Source organism: Callorhinus ursinus, unplaced genomic scaffold (assembly GCF_003265705.2).
Source record: "Callorhinus ursinus isolate GAN/ISIS: 27379988/994484 unplaced genomic scaffold, GSC_fseal_2.0 scaffold4, whole genome shotgun sequence".
Lineage (NCBI taxonomy): Eukaryota > Metazoa > Chordata > Mammalia > Carnivora > Otariidae > Callorhinus > Callorhinus ursinus.
The window spans coordinates 122521489-122542383 of record NW_027397066.1 but is presented as its reverse complement, the minus strand read 5'-3'; the positions used below and the strand labels follow the sequence as shown (position 1 = coordinate 122542383).

The 20895-nt window shown below is 36.2% G+C and overlaps 1 protein-coding gene across 3 annotated transcripts in view; it reads left to right on the top strand.

Annotated features, from left to right (window-relative positions):
• The window catches only part of TTC29 (tetratricopeptide repeat domain 29), a 246768-nt gene extending 226155 nt beyond the window's left edge, over positions 1-20613 (top strand). For 2 of the 3 annotated variants that reach the window (XM_073892328.1, XM_073892327.1), the window contains exons 12-13: positions 18343-18412; positions 18696-20613. In XM_073892328.1, coding sequence (XP_073748429.1) covers positions 18343-18412; positions 18696-18726 — 101 coding nt within the window. In that variant the 3' untranslated portion in view covers positions 18727-20613. The remainder of the gene's footprint in view (positions 1-18342; positions 18413-18695) is intronic. The other variant, XR_012378039.1, reaches the window with a different exon arrangement.
• The last annotated feature ends 282 nt before the right edge of the window (positions 20614-20895 follow it).

Genomic DNA, 20895 nt, shown 5'->3' with positions numbered 1-20895 from the left:
TCCATTAGGGGTCAAGTCAAAGCATAATGAAAAAAAGGCAACAACTCATGTGATGGAAACCCTGGATTAGGTTTCTCCCTAGTCCAAGCTCAGCTGTCCTGGCCTAGGTGTCGGATTAGTGGTCTGCAAGGAGATCCCTGGGGCATGTGCATTTTTTTAACTGCAGCATTAGAAACAGTCTCTAGAAGTCAAGAAATTGAATAGACAAACAATGATTAAAAAATAAGTAGGCTTTCCATAGTGGTTCTGCACAAAGTCGAGTAAATCAACCTCTGCAGGCCTGACACAAAACAGATGCATAAGAGGCTTTTTTGTTATAAGTTCCTTCTGAATTCACTGGAGTGAGAGTGAATGCAGAAGTTATGAGCATGCACTTTGGATCGAAACTGACCTGAGTGTGACTCTCCACTCACTCAGTTATCAGTTGTATGATATTGAGCAATCTTCTTCAATCTTTGGTTTCCTTATCTATACGCCAGGGATAATAATACCTGGAACATAGAGTGGTCTGGAGGTTTTAAAAAGACCTTATCCCATTACCTAGTACAAAATACATTCTGAATCCATGGAAACAAGTCTAATTTTTACTTATGATCTGGATGCTGCTGCTGAACTAAAGACAAGCAGCTACCACTACTTATACTGAGCCTGGGATTCTGCATTTCTAATAAACTCCTGGTAATTCTGATACTGCTGGTTTGGAGAACACACTGAGAGCCCACAAACATATAAATAACCTGCAAAATGATATTATTTTAATTTTTTTCTTTGTCATTATTTTAAATCCATTCACTTTTACAAAAAATAAAAAGGAAGGCCACCTCATCTGAGATCTATGAAGATTTATTATGGTTTAGGTGGAGGAATTGGTTTTGTTTTTCAAGGAAGATTTATTTCTAGGAACTACCTTGCTGCTGATAAGGTACATATTTACTCATCTAACTATATTTGGACTGGATATTGGATACCTGCATTATGTTTGACAATCTCAGCATACATTTTAAAATTCAATTTGTGCAAAAACATTAATTTTTACATCTGTAGATTAGTCATTAAAGATGTCATCCCTGGGGCGCCTGGGTGGCTCCATCATTAAGCATTTGCCTTCGGCTCAGGTCATGATCCCAGGGTCCTGGGATCGAGCCCTGCATCAGGCTCCCTGCTCGGCGGGAAGCCTGCTTCTCCCTCTCCCACTCCCCCTGCTTGTGTTCCATCTCTTGCTGTGTCTCTCTCTGTCAAATAAATAAATAAAATCTTAAAAAAAAAAGATGTCATCCCCTATATAATCCTCTGTTCTGAAGTAGTCTGTTCATTAGAAGAACATGGAGTTTGCGTATTTCCCAAACTCTTTTATCTCTACAAAAGTCCAGGAAAAAAAAATGTAAATCATCTATCAGCATTTAGGTTCCTACTACATATGTTATATTTCATCTAATTTGGTCAACAAAAATTAAACTTTGGAAGTGATAAGGAAATGGTTATTGCTTTTAATTCATTAACTTATCCTTCAGCTTCAATTTAGAAAAATATATGAAAAGGATAGGTTTTCAAATGGATGCTTAGACAGAGACTTTCTCATTTTCAGAGTTGAGGAATGTTTTTTAAATCTTTGGGGTTTTTTTCTTTTTAACCAAAATAGTTAAAATAAAAAGTATAGACTAAAATGTCAAAGCAAAAGTAGAGAGATGGTCCAAGATGGCAGCATAGGAATGCCATGAACTCATCTCTTCCTATGGACACACCAAATATACAACTACATATGGAATAATTCCTGTTGAGAAAGAACTGAAAACTAACGAAACTGCTTCCTCCACAACAAGGAATAAAAGGGCCACATCAAGATGGGTAGGAGAGGCCGAGATATGGTCTTACCAAAAAACCTATTCTTACCCAGCAACACACAATGGGGAGGGGTCTTTAAGGCCCAGAGCCTCTCCCTGAAGAGTGAGGGGTTTGTGCCCCACACCAGGCACCCCAACCCTTGGTACCTGCACCAGAGATATGAAGCCTCCAAAATATCTGGCTTTGGAAACCAACTGGGCTTCTATCCAGGAAACCCCAGGGGACTGTGGGGATCTGAGCTACTCTTTTTGAGGGGCTTATGCATGGATTCACTCACCCAGTTTGAGAGGTGACTGGATTAGATGTGAAAGTGATTCAGTTGTTAGTCCTAAAGCATCTGACAGAGGACCAGGAAGTAGTTGGGCTTTTCCTCAAGGATGGAGGTACTAAGAGCACCATTTTTGGCCTTCTCCCTCTACCATGCTAGAGCAGGCAGACACAAAAGATACAACCTCACTAAAACTGAGGGCATGCCTACATTCAACACTCTTCTCCAGCACTGCTAAAACCACAGGTATCTCCCACCCCCCAATGCTCATCTCAGGCTTCGCTGAAGCCACAGGCATTCCCCACCAACAATACTCTCCTGCAGCTAAACTAAAGCCAGTGGACAAGTATAGTCCATATAGGGGAAATATTCTGATTGCCTGGCTCTTATGGCCAGAGGGACTTGCATTTCTGGGCCCCACAGAACTGTAACAATCAAAAAGACAGTTCTAGGCAGGATACCACCCCCAGGCATTGCACAGACCACAGACTGAAACACATCCCCAGTCTGCACATGAGAAAGGCCCACTTAATTTTCTTGGAGCTTCAACTTGAGGGACAGACTTCAGGCTTACCACAAATTTAAAGGCTACGGAGGTGCTCTTAGGAAACACAATCAGGGAGACACCATCTCCCTTGGCCTCACCACAGCTAGCTGGTACCTCTCAGAAAGGAGATGCTCATCTGAAGCTCTGATTCTTGTAACTGTTGCCCAGAGGATACCTCCAGATATCCTGGTGTAGAGGTCAGCAAGGTCTATAATTGCAGTCCCACAGTACTGTGTATATTTGCATACTTTAAAAGCTTCTGCCTGAGGATCTCCCTTCCAATCAGACTGAATCTAGGTGTTAACTAAGAACACTCCCTTCAGAACACTGTCAAGTCCTGACACACCTCAACAACTGAGATCTATTAAGAATAAGTTAGGCTACTTGGACAATCACAGAGGTTTGAGAGACAACCAAGTATTAAGGCAAAGTAATAAGATTTACCTCCTATATCAGGATACTCCTTCAAGAGTAGGAGAGGTAGCTGTTTCACCAGATACATAAAAACCAGCACAGGGAGTCAAGCAAAATTAGGACAGAGGAATATGTTCCAAACTAAGATAAGACAAACCCTCAAAAAAAGACCTTAATGAGAAAGAGATAATATACGGGGTAAAGAGTTCAAAGTAATGGTCTTAAAGATGCTCACTGAACTTGGGAGAAGAGTGGATGAATACAGTGAACTTCAACAAAGACAACAAATATAAGAAAATGCCAATCAGAAATCACAACACTAAAAAATACAATAACTGAACTGAAAAATACACTAGAAGGGGTCAACAGCAGACTAGATGAAGTAGGAGACCTAGTGACCTAGAATACAGGGCAGTGGAACTTACCCAATAGAGCAACAAAAAGAAAAAAAAATCTTAAAAAAGTAAAGATAGCTTAAGAAATCTATGGGACAACATCAAGTGGAATAGCATTCGGATTATAGGGGTCCCAGAAAGAGAAGACAGAAAGAGGCAGAAAACTTACTTGAAGAAATAATTGCTGAAATCTTCCCTAACCTGGGGAAAGAACCAGACACCTAGGTCCAGAAAGCACAGAAAGAACCATGCCAAGACACATTATAATTAAAACGTCAAAAGCTAAAGATGAGAGAATCATAAAATCAGCAAGAGAAAAACAACTTAGTACATAAAGGGACTCTCTATAGACTCTTAGTCAAGCTGATTTTTCAGCAGTAACTCTTCAGGACAAGAGGGAATGGCATGATGTATTCAAAATGTTAAAAGGAAAGAAATTCCAACCAACAATACTCTACCCAGCAAGTCTATCATTCAGAATTGAAGGAGAGCTAAAATGGTTTCCAGGTAGGCAAAAGCTAAAGGAGTTCATCACCACTAAACAGGCCTTACAAGAAATGTCAAAGGGTTTTCTTTAAGTTGAAAAGAAAAGATACTAAGGCATAATAAGAAAGCATATAAAAGTAAAAATCTCACTGGTAAAGGTAAATATATAGTAAGGATACTGGGTTAAACATATATAAAGCTAGTATGAAGGTTAAAGACAAATTAGTAATATTAACTATAATTATAATAGTTAAAGGATACACGAAATAAAAGATGTAAAATGTGAAGTCAAAAACATAAAATGGGGGGAAGATAAGAATGTACAGTTGTTAGAATACATTCAAATTTAAGTTGCTACAACTTAAAATAGACTGTTCTAGAAAAAGAGACTATTATATATGAACCCCATGATAACCACAAAGCAAATACCTAAAACAGATACCCAAAAAATAATGAGAAAGGAATCTGAACTAAAGAAATTCATCAAATCACAAGGAAAGAACAAGAGAAGAACAGAGAAGAACTACAAAAACATCCAGAAAAAAAATTAACAAAATGGCAATCAGTTCATACCTATCAATAATTACTTTAAATGTAAATGGACTACACCATCTAATCAAAAGATATAGAGTGGCTGAACGGTTAAAAAACAAGACTATTTGCTGCCTATAAGACACTCACTTCAGCCTATAAGACACACAGAGAGAAAGTGAAGGGATGGAGAGTTTCCATGCGAATGGAAATGAAAAGAAAGCTGGGGTATCTATACTTATATCAGACAGAATAAACTTTAAAATAAAAACTATAACAAAAGACAAAGAAGGGGATTATATAATGATAAAAGGATCAATCCAACAAGAGGATATAACATTTGAAAATATTTACACATCCAACATAGGAGCACCTAAATATATAAAGCAAATATTAAGAGACCTAAGGGAAGAAACTGATGACAATACAATAACAGTAAGGGACTTTAATACCCCACTTACATCAGTGGATAGATCAACCAGACAGAAAATCAATAACAAAACATAAGCCTTAAGTGACACATTAGACCAAATGGACTTAATAGATATATACAGAACATCTATCCAAAAGCAGCAGAATACACATTCTTCACAGGCATACATGGAACATTCCTCAGGATAGTCCACAAAACAACAAGTCTCAATAAATTTAAGAAAGTTGAAATCATATCAAGCATCTTTCTGACCACAGTGGTATGAAACTAGAAATCAGTTACAAAAGAAAACTGGAAAAATCACAAATATGTGGACATTAAATATCGTACTACTGAACAATCAGTGGGTCAACAAAGAAACCAAGAGGGAAATCAAAAAGATACCTTGAGACAAATGAAAATGGAAACACAGCAACCCAAAATTTATGAGATTTGGCAAAAGCAGTTCTAACAGGGAAGTTCATATCAATACAGGCCTACCTAAAAAAAAAAAACCAGAAATATCTGGGGAAAATATTACACTTTACACTGAAAGGAACTACGGAAAAAAGAACCAAGCCCAAAGTTAGTAGAAGGGAAGAAATAATAAAGATCAGAACAGAAATAAATGAAATAGAAACTTAAAAATATATAAAAGATCAATGAAACTAAAAGGTGCTTCTTTGAAAAGATAGACAAAATTGACAAACCTTTAGCTAGACTCACTAAGAAAAAAAAAAGGCTCAAATAAATAAATTCAGGAATGAAAGAGGAGAAGTTATAACTGATACCACAGAAATACAAAAGATCATAAGGGACAACTATGAATAATTATATGACAACAAACTGGACAACATAGAAGAAATGGATAAATTGCTAAAAACATACAACCTGCCAATATTGAATCATGAAGAAATAGAAAATCTGAATTGACAAATTACTAGTAAAGAGATTGAATCAGTAATCAAAAACCTAACAAACAAAAGTCCAAGAGCAGACAGATTCACTAATGAATTCTACCAAACATTCGAAGATATAATACCTATCCTTCTCAAGCTTTCCCAAAAAACTGAAGAGGAGGAAACACTTTCAAACTCATTTTATGAGGCCAGCATTACCCTGATACCAAAACCAGACAAGGACACTACAAGGAAAATTACAGGCCAGTATCTCTGATGAACATAGATGCAAAAATCCTCAAAAAATATTAGCAAACCAAATTCAACAATATATTAAAAGGACTATACACCATGAACAATTGGGATTTATTCTAGGAGTGCAGGGATGGTTCAACATCTTATCAATCATTGTGATATAGCACATTAACAAAAGGAAGGATAAAATGTACATGATCATCTCAAGAGATGCAGAAAAATTATGTGCCAAATTCAACATCCACTTATGATAAAAACTCAACAAAATGGGGACAAAAGGAACATATCTCAACATAATAACAACTATATATGACAAACCCACAGCAAGCACCATACTCAATGATGAAAAGCTGAAAGCTTTTCCTCTAATATCAGGAACAGGGAAAAGATACCCACTCTCTCCACTCTTACTCAACATAGTACTAGAAGCCTCAAACACACCATTAGGAAAGAAAAAGAAATAAAGGGCATCCAAATAGTAAAGGCAGAAGGAAAACTGTCACTCTTTTCAAATGACATGATTCTGTATATAGATAACTCTAAAGACTCTGCCAAAAAACTGTTGGAACTATAAATGAATTCAGTAAAGTTTAGGACACAGAAATCAATATATAGAATTCAGTTATATTTCTATACCCTAATAATGAACTATCAGAAAACTAAATTTAAAAAAAAAATCCCATTTACAATGGCATCAAAAAGAATAAAATACCTAGGAATAAATTTAACCAAGAAAATGAAAGACTGTACACTTAAAACTATAAAACACTGATAAAAGAAATTGAAGAAACATAAATGGAAAGATATTCTTTGCTCATAGATTGGAAGAATAAATATTCCTAAAATGTCCATACTACCCAAAAAATTCTACAAATTCAATACAATCTCTATAGCATTTTTTATAGAACTATAAAAAATAATTATAAAATTTATATGGGACCACAAAAGACCCCAAATAGCCAAAGCAACCTTAAGAAAGAACAAAGCCAGGCACCTGGGTGGCTCAGTTGGTTAAGTGTCTGCCTTTGGCTCAGGTCATGATGGCAGGGTCCTGAGATCAAGCCCCACATCGGGCTTTCATCTCAGTAGGGAGTCTACTTCTTCCTCTCCCTTTGCACCTTCCCCACCCCGTTTGTGCCCTCTTGCTTGGTCTCTTTCTCTCTCAAATAAATAAAATCTTAAAAAAAAAAAAAAAGAACAAAGCTGGAGGTATCAGGCTTCCTGATTTCAAACTATACTACAAATCTGTAACAAAACAGTATGGCATTGGCATAAAAACACACACATAGAACAATCAAATAGAATGGAGAACCCCAAAATAAACCTATGTATACATAGTCAATTAATTCATGACAAAGGAGACAAGGATATACAATGGGGAAAGAACTGTCTCTTCAATAAACGGTGTTGGGAAAACTGGACAACCACATGCAAAAGAAAGAAACTGGACCACTATCTTACACCATACAAAAATTAACTCGAAATGCGTTAAAGACTTAAATGTAAGACCAGAAACCATAAAACTCCTAGAAGAAAACATAGATGGTAAGCTCCTTGACATTGGTCCTGGCAGTATTTTTTGGATCTGACTCCAAAAGCAATGGCACCAAAGCAAAATAAATGATTGGGACTACATCAAACCATAGCTAAGGAAACCAGCAACAAAATACAAAGGCAAACTTCTTAATGGGAGGAGATATCTGCAAATCATATATCCAATAAGGGACTAATATTCAAAATATATAACAACTCACACAACTCAGTAACAACAAAAATCTGATTAAAAAGCAGGCAGAGAATCTGAATAGACATTTTTCCAAAGAAGACCTACAGGTGGCCCCATGGCACATGAAAAGGTTCCAACATCATTAATGATTAAGGAATTGCAAATTAAACCACAATAAGATATCATCTCAAACCTGTCAGAATGGCTATTATCAAAAAGACAAGAAATAACACGTGTTGGAGAAGTTTGGAGAAAAGGGAACCCTTGTGCGCTGTTGGTGGGAATGTAAATAGGCACAGACACTATGGAAAACGTATGGAGTTTCCTCACAAGATTAAAAATAGAATTGCTATATGATTCAGTTATTCCACTTCTGGGTTTTTATCTGAAGAAAATGAAAACACTGAATTGAAAAGATACATGAACCCCTATGTTCATTGCAACATTACTTAAAATAGCCAACATGTGAAAGTATCCATCAATGGATGAATGGATAAAGATGTGGCATATATACACAATGGGATACTACTCAGCCATTAAGAAAAGGAAATCTTGCCATATGCAACAAGATGGATGGACTTTGAGGGTATTATGCTAGGTGAAATAGAGAAAAACAAATATTGTATGACTTCACTTATATGTGGGATCTAAAAAACAAAATTCATAGATACAGAGAACAGATTGGTGATGATCAGAGGGAGAGAGGGGTTGGAGTGGACAAAAAGGGGCAAGGGGATCAATTATGTGGTAATAAATGGTAACTAGACTTATTGTGTTGATCATTTGTAATGTATACAAATGTCAAATTATTATGTTGTACACCTGAAGCTAATATAATGTTATATACCAATTTTACCTCAATAAGAAGAAGAAGTTAAACTGTGTAAATGGTAACACTGAAAATTCAAGCCTATTGAACTGAGCATTCTGAGAAAATTAATTTATGTTTAAAATGTACCAAAGAACTGCTAGCTTACTGGACAAGGCCTATAAATCAAGGGGCTAGATTCTAGTCTTGGATTTGCCACAACCAATTGTGACCCTATAGGGCCTTGGAGCCAACAGTTTTTTGTTTGTTTATTGGCTCCTGAGCATCCATCTCCCTTTCTTTGGTAATAGTGCCACAATTTCATCCAGTAGAATAACTCCTTCTCCATGTATACATCTTAGTAATCAAAATCCTCTAATCTAAGGGGCCAGGGAATGGGCACATAATCTCAATAAGGCAAATTGGATCTTTTCTTACAGGACTTTGAAACCTGATCAAGATCATGAAAGTCGGATGACACTGGAAGTTCTAGCCAGAATAATTAGGCAAGAAAAAGATATCTAAATTGGAAAGGAAAAAGCAAAACTATCCCTACTTGCAGATGACATGATTCTAAATATAGAAAATCCCAAAGAATTTTTTAACAAACAAAAAAACTACTAGAACTAGTAAACAAATGTGGCAAAGTTGCAGGCTTCCAAGATCAACACATAAATACTGCTTTGTTTCTAGAAACCAGCAATGAAAAATCTGAGAGGAAATTAAGAAAAAATTCCATTTACAATAGCATCCAAAAAGAATAAAATACCTAGGAACAAATTTAACAAGGAAATGAAACACTTGTACACTGAAAACTGTAAAACATTGATGAAAGAAATTTAAAAAGACATAAATAAATGGAAACACATGCTAAGTTCATAGATTGGAAGACTTAATATTAACATGGCAGTACTACCTAGAGTGATCTATAAATTCTCTGCAATCCCTATCAAATTCCAACAGGCTTTTTGCAGAAATGGAAAAAGCAATTCTTCAAGTTCATATTAAATTGAAAGGGACCCTGAATAGCCAAAATAATCTTGAAAAAGAAGAACAAAGTTGGAGAATTTACACTTCCTTATTTCAAAATTGACTTTGAAGCTACAGTAATCAAAACAGGATGGTACTGGCATAAAGGTCAGGCACATAAACTAATGGGATAGAACTGACAAATCAGAAATAAAACCTCATATGTATATGGCAAATTTGGGACAAGAGTCCAAAAACCATTCAATGAGGAAAGAATAGTTTTTTCAACATATGGCGCTGGGAAAATTAGATGTCCACATGCAAAAGAAAAGAATGAAATTGGACCCCTACCTTTGTATACACCTTTTGTATATGCAAAAATTAACACAAACTAGATCAAAGATAGGAGCTAAAACTATAAATCTGTTAGAAGAAAACATAATGGACAGTCTTTACAACATTGGATTTGCCAATAATCTCTTGGATTTGACACCCAAGAGCACAGACAAAAAAAAAAAAGAAACAATAAATTGGAATCCATCAAAATTTTAAACTTTTGTGCATCAAAGGACACTATCAAAAGTGAAAAATACAGAGAAAATATCTGCAAATCATATATTTGATAAGGGTTGAATATCCAGAATATATAAAAAACAAATCAACAAAAACAAACAGCCCAATTAAAAATTGGGCAAAGGACTTCAGTAGACACTTCACCAAAGCAGATATGCAGATGGCCAATGGCTCATGAAAAGATGTTCCACATCACTACTTATTAGAGAAATGCAAATCAAAATCAAAATGAGTCATCACTTCACACTCATTAGGATGACTTATCAAAATAATAGAAGATAACAAATGTTGCCAAGGACCTGGAGAAATTAGAACTCTTGTGCATTGTTTGTGGATATGTAAAAATAGTGCAGATGCTGTGAAAGCAGTTTGGTAGTTCCTCAAAAAGTTAAACATAGAATTACCATATGATCCAGAAATTCCACTTCTAGGTATATAGCCAAATAAATTAAAAGCAAGGACTTAAACACATACTTGTATGCCAATGTTCATAGCATTATTGACAATAGTCAAAAGCTGTAAACAACTTAATGTTCATCAACAGAACAAGCAAAATATAGTATATACATATAATGACATATTATTCATCCTTAAAAAAAGAATGAGATTCTGATACAGGTTACAACATGAATGAATCTTTAAAACATTATGTTAAGTAAAATAAGCCAGACCAAAAAAGGACAAACACTGTCTGATTCCACTTATATGAGGTACTGAGAATAGGCAAATTTATATACGGAAAGTAGAACAGAGATTACCAAGAGCGGCAGGGTGGGGAGGTTGGGGAGTTGTTTAATAGATACTGAATTTCTGTTAGGGATGTTGAAATATTCTTGAAATGGATAATGGTAATGGTTTCACAACATTGTGAATGTATTTAGTGCCACTGAATTACACACTTAAAAATGGTCAAAATGAAAATTTTTTATTCTGTATATATTAGAACAATTTAAAAAATCCACAACCAGAAAAAAAAATAGTAATGACCAGCTCACATCTTCATCAGACCTTCAGGTGACAGTATATCATTTAACACATAGTATAAGAACCTTATAATAACATACTTTTGTTTCTCTCCCCTACACAGCCTTTGCACTATTGTTGTCACACATTATACCTTTATATATATATTACACTTTTATATATATTGTAAATCCCACAATATATTGTTATTATTTTTATTCAGTCAAATATCATTTGAAGGAATTAATAATTTTAAAAAATCTTCAATATTTACCCATTTCCTTGCCATTTCTAACTCTTCATTATTTAGCATAGACCCACATTTCCATCTGGTGTCATTTTCCTTCTGCTTGAGGACTTTATCATTTCCTACAGTACAATTTGCTGTTGAGGAATTGCTTCAGCTTGTCTGTCTTAGAAGTCCATTTTTTCTTCATTGTTGAAACATATTTTTATTAGGTATAGAATTCTGGACTTGATGGGTTATTTTTCTTTTAGTACTCTTAAGTTTTTTGAGCTTAGAGTTTGTTGAACTTCTTAGATCTATGAGTTTGTGGTGTTCAAGTTTTGAAAAATTTTCAACTGTAATTTCTTAAAATATTTTTCTACCCATCTCCTTCCAGAACTCCAATAACATTTATAAGAATAGACTCCCTGAAGCAGTCTTACAACTCAATGATATTCTACTTATCTTTTTCATTCTTTGCCTTTCTTTGTTTTATTTTGGGTAGTTTCTACTACTCTGTCTTCAATTTCACAAACTGATTTTTTTTAAGATTTTATTTATTTATTTATTTGAGAAAAAGAGAACGTAAGCAGGAGGAGGGGCAGAGTGACAAGCAGACTCCCCACTGAGCAGGGAGCCTGATTTTGGAGGGGCTATCCCAGGACCTTGAGATCATGACCTGAGCCGAAGGCAGACACTTAATGACTGAGCCACCCAGGCACCTCTGGGTATATTCTCTTAAAGGTCAAAAACTGAGATGTGTTCTTTCACACACACACACCCCAAGATCCATTCTCCCCCTTTGTCTGTTCTGTGTCCCAGAAAACTGACTTCAGACTGCATGTCACAGGTTCATTTGCCTCTGACTTCCTGGTTTGGATTTATCCAAAGGGCATCACCAGCAAGAGATCAGAGGTTAGGAAGGTAGAGAGGTCAGGGATTCCTCTGTGCTTGACTTCAGCAGTCTTGACAGCTATGACGCTCTACAGCTGCTGCTTGTAGCTTCTATGGGAAGACCCCTTTTCTAAATCTCCACTGCTTGCTCAGAGTGCAGTAACAACATCCTCTTCGTCTTTGCCTTTCAACCCCAGGGAAGATAACGGCATGGCATCCCTCTGTTGTGAGGCACTGGGTGCCTCAGCATCCCTTGTCAGTTCCTTAGCCCTGCCCTCAGCTCCCAGTAGTCACTTCATTAACGTATTTTCAGAATCCCAGTTGAATGTGCCATCTGTTTCCCCCTGACTGATACCCTCTCCTTCTCCATTGTATCAACTGGGGTGGCTAAAGGCAAGCAAGTACAAGAAATATTAGGAAACTTCCACTTGCTGAAAACTTCAGTTGATTAGAGAACAATGCTAATGAGGCTGAAATTAGTGTCTGGCTGTGCTCTAGGACCACAGGCTGTATCCCTGACCAGCCATTTTACACACCATCAGTTACAAGAAAGACCATGCCAAAAAGGAGACATGACTCTATGCCAGTCCCTCCCCATTTCTGGGAACATATTTCAAAAACTAGCAGTTCATTGAGATAGCTTCAAAATCCTCTTTGTTCCCCAAAGACAGCTTTTGTAATGTGATTCTAATGAAAATTTTATATGGAGCATTTTAAATCATAAAGCCATACCTCTCAATATCTTTGTAAAGGAAACACTTTCATTTGCTTACTTAATCTGTAAATAATTCATAATAACATAGGTTAAAAGTCAAGATTATCGAAATATGTCTTATATTGGTAATGGGATTCAGGGTTTATAAGAATATATATTTAGCTCATTTCTTTAAAATTTTTCAACTGTTATGAGTAAATAAGTGAAACTACACAACCGTTGTTTAAGGAATAAACAGTTAAAATATCATTTGAGGTGCGCCTAAGTCAGTTAAGCGTCTGCCTTGGGCTCTGGGATCAAGCCCCATGTCAGGTTTCTTGCTCAGCAGGGAGACTGCTTCTCCCTCTGCTTGTGCGCTCTCTCTTTCTCTCTCTCTGACAAATAAATAAAATCTAAAATACATATATATTATATATATATATTATTTGAAGTGATTTTCTTTTTTCTTTTTTTTTTTTTTTGAGAGAGAATGTGCTTATGCAAGCCAGGGGAATGGGGCAGAGGGAGAGGGAGAGAGAGAATCTTAAGCAAGTTCCATGCCCAGTGTGGAGCCCGATGTGGGGTTCGATCTGAAGACCCTGAGATCATGACCTGAGCCGAAATCAAGAGTTGGATGTTTAACCAACTGAGCCACCCAGGTGCCCCTTGAAGTGATTTTCTATCAAGTGTGAATGACAAACTTTCCATTTCTCTACATATTTCCTCCAAACAAAACACTTCTCTCCTCAGTACAGTTGCCTTATAAAACCATGTTGTAATTAGGCCACTGTAAATGTACTATTGTACAAATATTGCTATACTGAGCTTACTTCCATGGTTTTAATTTTATATGATTTGAATACAGAGAGGGAGGGAGACACTGATTTTTTTTCAGAAATCAGTTTCTGACACTCACTACTATCAGTAAGAAAGAAGTATTTCTAGTAAAGTTAAATCTATGACTTTAGGTAAAATATGCTGAAATACTAAAGCAAAATACAATTTTATCATTAATAATGGTATAATGCTAAGATCATCCATAAGATATGAGCATTTTTATACATAGTATTTATTCTTAATCACTTCCATAAAACACAATCTGGAGTTTTATTTTTTAACAAAACCTTTTGAGTCATTTTGATAAGGTCAACAGAAAGCACAATCTTTTAACATTAGGTGATCAAATTTTTGACAATAGCAGGACCAGCATAGCTAATGGAATAATAGCCTGCAGGGTCCAGCTAAATATGATATACGAACATAATCAACTTCTGTGATGACTATTCAGAAGTAATCCCTTTAGCTTTGAACTGCAACATATATTTCAACAAGGCAAAAACCATAGGAAGAAATTCTCTGCAGACCACACTGATACAATACAGCCTTCATATCTTGCTCTATGTGTTTGCTGCTTATAGTGAGTTTTAAATTTAAGGTAATGACTACTGTATATTCATGTGAGCATACAATACTTTTGATTTGTTGTGGAAAGGTTGAATCCATTACCAGGGGTCTAGTCTATAAACTCTGACACAACCTTTATGTATGAGTTGGTATTTACCCTTTTCTAGCATAAGGCCACTAAAAATGTTTTGCATGCCAAAATTATAAAAACTCATTTACCTTCTCATTCTCAAAACTACTAGTCAGTGTCTCCTCCATTTTAGTTCACATTCCTCTACCAATAGCATTTTAAAAATTACATTTGCATATAGTACTGTATAATATGAAAATTGTATGCCATTGTTTTCAAGGGAAGGGATGGGATGTTAGATTGATTGCAATTCAGCATTTGCTGTCTTATTCTATTGCTCTTTGCTACAGTATAGGCCAAGTGGTGGTATAAATAAAATCCTTTTGTTGCCCACCTGAGGGAATCTAGCATTTGAGAGTCTACTATTAGCAACAGAGAAGTGCCTGTTTCTACTGAAATGGTAGACAGTATAAGCAAATATCATACTCTCAACTTTGTATTGGTTCTGGTCTCCGTGTTGGAGTGGTAATGGTCCTAATTTTCCAGCTTCCTTGAAGTCCTACAGATCAAACATCACAAATCATATTCTAAGTCAAATCCACAGTACAAAACCTAGGTTAGGGATCAAAATGAGTGCTTTTGCAACAGTGTAACCAAGAACAAACAATCCTGTGGTGTTCATTTTGTTGCAAATGAATAGAATTATCAGAACCCCTGAATGACGAGTTCAGGTGTTCCCCTATATAAATTAATCATTGCTAAGGCTTCCTAGCACAGAAAGCATGTGAATGTGTTTTATTTAAACCAGCAATTGTGGCCTAAGTTGAGTAAAAGAATAGCTAAAGATAAGCTATTCTCAAAAAATCTACTTGGGAAATATTCCCAATAAAAATCATCTTTCCTCAACATCTGGGGAATAAATGCAAAACAGTTATTTGAGACAAACCAGGCATAATTTTAAACTTGGAAAATCCAGAAAAGATTTCCCCAGCTTAAGAGATATTGTTACATCCTGCCAAACCAAGGGGAATGCTGAGTTTAAGACATTAGATAGTACAAAATTGGTATTAGGATGTTAAGATGTTCTATATATTGTCATACAATGACAAATATCAAACTGAGAAACCCAAGGTAGTTCCTTACCTAAAAGAATGGTGTTAGTTAAGGTAAAGGCTAGCTCCTGTTACAAAGAGTCCCCAAGGTAGAATAGCTTAAGAATATACAAATTTGTTTCTTCCTTAACCTTGAAGTGAGCAGTCTACATATACAAGATAGTTCCACAGGCATTTAGGGGACCATGATCTTCCATTCTGTTGCTCCACTGTCCCCTGGAGCAGGGTTTCTCAATCTTGCACTATTGAAATTTTAAGCTCGATGATTTTCTTGTTGGTGAGGGGGTTGGGGTATGGTTGTCATGGTCATTGTAGGGTATGTAGCAGCATCCCTGGCCTCTGCCCCATGGATGCCAGTAACATTTCCACCTATGAGTTGTGACAACCAAATGCCTCCAGACATTTCCAAAAGCCACCTGTGGGGCAAAATCAGTGCCAGTCGAGAACCACTGGCCTAGGGTGTTGTCATTACCTGCATGTTAGAAACTGAATCATGGGGTAATGGCTCTATTGTCCAAGATTGAGGAAAAGGGAAAATTTAAGGAGGAATAAATGCCCAATGTCTAACACTCAGACCCAGAAGCAGTAATATATTACTTTGTTTACATTCACTGGTGAAAATTTAGTCATGTGGCTTCAACTAAATATTTATTTGCTGATAAGAAGATCTAATAGAGAGGGGGAAAAACCCAACTCTGATAAGTGGGAGGCAGAAGGAATTACTGGAGCCATGTTTTGTGTGGGCAAGAACTGGTGAAGTCTGGGGTTAGCCTTAGATGGGAACATAGGTGAGATAGAGCATATAGAACAAAAAGAAGTAGGTAAATAACTGTTAACACAAAGCATGTGGAAGTTTTTCCTATTGTCTTTTATTTCCTCCATGAAACCAGAAATACATCATCAGCTGAAAACAATGATCCGTAGGCAGGGTTAGAATTTTGGGAAAAAAGAAGAAAAAGCTAAATAGCCATCTAGGAGAGGAGAAGAATGAATGGACCAGGAGTGTTTAATAGGATGACCTGAAAGCATTAAAAGGCCACCTAATGTCTATGGCTATGAATTTAAAATGAGGCCTGGTTATACATTTTTTTTTCCAGTCTCACTGAGGTATATAGTACAGGATAGGAATAAGGAGACAGTTGTATTTATCTAGGGTTATAGTTTTGTCAAGTGAGTATGATGAAGTGGGAAAGGGGTAATGAGATCAGGCTATATGCAAGGGGGAGAATGGCCATAGAATTTAAGTTAAATAAAGAAGGGAGAGAAGGGACCAAAATTGGGAGGAACAATAAAAATGTGGCAGGACTAGAAGTCCCAGGGAAGTAGATGAATTGCTGGTGTTGGGCTCCTAGAAGGAGTGATCTAGAAAGATAAAGCTAGAAGTCAAGTAGTTGAATGTTGGCAACTGAATTTGAGGGGGGCTTGAAGTTATTGCTAATGGCAAGGTCTAAGTAAATCCATGGGAATCAATAGTTGCAGTAGGGTGTGGGACCAGATCTAGAAGAACAGAGCTCAAGGAATTGAGACCCAGGTGAAGAATCTTCTGCATGTACATTTAAATTGCTAAATTAAGAAAGTAGTAGTAAGGTATAATGAGCCAATGATAAAATCAACTGAGAATGATCCCAGTTGTAGGTAAATCACAATAGTTGATTATATAAACTGATGACTGAGTTTTAGGAAGGGAAGGAAAAAAAGTGCATGTCCTGAAATGGAACAGTAGAGTATAATCTCCAGGCCCAATGGTAGCAAAACTGACAAAAAGAAAAACAAAAAAGGCTGCTGGGTTGGCAGTGACCTCTGAGGACAGCCACGTTTCTGTTAGAGCAAGAAAGTAATGGGAATTTTGGAAAATGGAGTAAGGGTACAATGGAAAGTTTTCAGGACTTGTGGTAGGAGATGGGGACAAAATACAGAGCCTTATAGAAAATAAAATACAGGAAATGAAGGGGGATCTGGAGACTGGGGCTTGTGATAAGCAAGAATAAAGAGCATATTATTAGATTAATCCCAGTGGATTCAACTCAAAAGTTAAAGGACAGATACAAAAGTTAAGTACAAAATTAACATGCCTACTTATATGTATAAACTTCCCATATCTGATTTAATTATTTGGACACTTTGTATTGCTCTCTAAATTAATTTTCCTTCCAAGTATTGCTTTAACAAATCATTTTATCCCCCAAAAGTTGGCTGTTCCTGTTACCATTTTATGTATCACAAGAATTCTGTGGGTTAGGAATTCAAGTATGGTTTGGCTAGACACCAGTTGAGGTCACCCAGTGATGGTGCTCAGCTGACAGATGGGCTAGTTTGAAGGATCCAAGACAGCTTCCCACACAGACTGAAGCCTTGGAGGAATGGCTGGAACTTTGGACTCAGCTGGAACTGTCAACTGGAGCATCTTCTATGTGACCTCTCCAGGATGGCAGGGTGGTAGGGATTATTATATGGTGACTTGCTCTCTCCAAAACAAGCACCCCAAGAGAACCAGTAGGAAGCTGCAGAGGCTTTTCTGACCTCGCCTCAGAAATCATGTAGCCACACTCCCCACATTCTAATGATTACAAAAGAGTCCTAAGCCTAGCACAGTTTCAACAGAAGGTTAATTAGATTCCACATCTGGGTGGGGTAGTGACAAGTTCATACTATTGAGGAACATGTAAAGTGGGAGATATTGTGGCCATCTTTGACCAATATAATCTGCCTTGGTGACATAAGTGATACATAGACTTCTATCATACAGATGATAAGGGTAGATATCCCTGAAAAGAGATTCCCAGGTTCAAGCTCAATATAACTGTAAACTGTATTTGTGACAAACCATTAAATTTATACATCTTTTTTCCTGTAGGAGAATCTAGAAAATCCACAATGGAAAGTTTACATCAAGTCCCAGAAAATTTAGAAGAAGAATGTAGTAGGTATGGTAAATCAAGTAAAAAGTTTCTATTGCATACAAAGTAGGCAAGAGGCTAAGTATAAACTGATTCTCCAAACACAAGAATAATTTCATCTAGTACTTGATAATACTGAAACACTATCTAAAAAATAATCCCAGATTTACTTTTAAATATCACATAATGTTAAGTGTTTTTCATCTTTTAAGCTATGTCTGAAAATTACAAAAAACAAAATGTCTTTCAAGTGACTGTTTTTACTTTCTACCTCAATGTAAAATTAAATCTTGTAATTTATTTATTTCAGATTTCCAGATAATCAAAAAAGTGAGACTTAAACCAGCTTTGGACTCAGCAACAAAGCAAGAAGAAATTTATCATGTCACCTTCATCTTTGATAACTGTAATAGGAGTATGTTACAAGTAATACAGATAGAATTATAATAAAACTATGACTAAGTTTAGATTGCATTTTGTATTGCAGTGTACTACTACAAATTTAATCTAAATCATCTAAATTCATGAAAATAATAATACATCTCAAATGCTTAGAAATATCAACAATTATTCTTAGAACAAACTGTAAAATTTTCTTCTTATCCACTATTCCACAAGGAAGAGTGTTACTATAGAATCAAAATTCAGTTGTATCTAATGCGAAAAATCATTTTAAACTTAAGGAAATCTATGCTGAATAAATACGGGGAAAATATTTATTACAATTTCAGGAAGTTTTTTCAACATAGATAAAAGGATTATAAGCAGTAAAAACTCTCATATTGTACCATTCAAAACAGTTTCCTTTACAGAGGTAAAGCAAGCTTTACCTTCTGTTTCCTCTACTCACACCACTTCTGACACCGAATGAATGAGGTTTTACACACCAAGCAATTCTTCAATTCTCAATAGATACTGACTGGGTGTCTTACAATTTAACTCAATTCTGACATTAACTGCCAGGAGTTAGCACAGATCCCAGATTAAGGGATCACTCCACAAGACTGGTTCCCACCTCAAATGCCAATCACAAGTCCCAGGGTGTCACTTATACTTCTGACTGACTTGGCTACATACTGAGGATTCCCACAACCTCCCTTCCTTAACTTCAATAATTTGCTATATCAGCTCATGGAACTCAGGGAAAGATATTTACATTGCCAGTTTATTATGAAAAATGCAATAAAAGAGATAAGCAGCCAAATAAAAGAGATACATTGGCAAGGTAAGGGAGAGGGGGCCTGAGTTTCCTTGCCCTCCCTGGGTGCATCACCCTCCCAGCACCTCTGTGTATTCACCAACCCAGAAGCTCTCCAAATCCTTTCAAGTCCTGGGGTTTGTATGGAGTCTTCACAACATAGGTATGATTGATTAAATCATTGATTAACTCAGCCTCCAGCCCCTCTCCCCTCTCCAAAGGTCAGGGGATGGGGCTGAAAGTTTCAACCCCCTAATCACATGGTTGGCTCCCTAGCAAACAGACCCCATCCTTAAGGGCTTTCCAAAAGTCACCTCTTTAACATAAACTCCAGTGTAGTTGAAAGGGGCTTGTTATGAATGACAAAAGATGATCCTTTCACCTGTATCATTCCAGAGCTATTTCAGGAACTGGGGACAAAAACCAAATATTATTTGAGAGAGCTGTTTATGGAACCAGGAACAAAACCCAAATGTTAATTTATTGTATTACATTAGAAGCTCTATGCCAGGAATCAGGGACAAAGACCAAATATATATTTCTTACACTATTACAACATTACACTGTGTAGAACCATATTTTATGATACTTTTAGCTGATTGTATATAGTTGACCCTTGAACAATACAGGTCTGAACTTGTAGGTCCACTTATATGTGCATTTTAAATATATAAACATAGTACAGTACTGTGTATTTTGTCTTCCTTATGATTTTAACATTTTCTTTTCTCTATTTTATTACTCTCTAGCTTACTTTATATAATACATATAACATACAAAATATGTTTTAATCAACTGTTTATGTTATCAGTAAGGCCTCCAGTCAACATTAGGCTATTAGTAGTTAAGTTTTGGGGGAGTCAAAATTATATGTGGATTTTGACTGTGCAGGGGATTGGTGCTCCTAACCCCCACCTTGTTCAAGGATCAACTGTATAACAAAATGTGTCCATGTCAATTTTAAAAGATTAAGAAAATTCTTCAGTCTTAGGCCCCTCCTCTAATGTGTCTTACCATAATAAATGTGCTGAAACCACTGGTTTTCTATATAAGAGCAAAATCTATGTGTTCCCCATCTCACATTATCTGATCAGATAGAACTATAAATATACAGAGGGGCTCGTGTTTCTAATCTTGGATTGGAGAATGCCTTTGTAATTAAGAAATCAAGGTCAGGTGCAGAATTAACAATGACTACAACATATGTGATTACATTAAAATATTCATACAGTGAAAAGGTCACTAAACAAAGTTAAAAGACCAATGACAGAGCAGAAGAATTCGCAACAACAATAAAAAAAGAATGCTCATA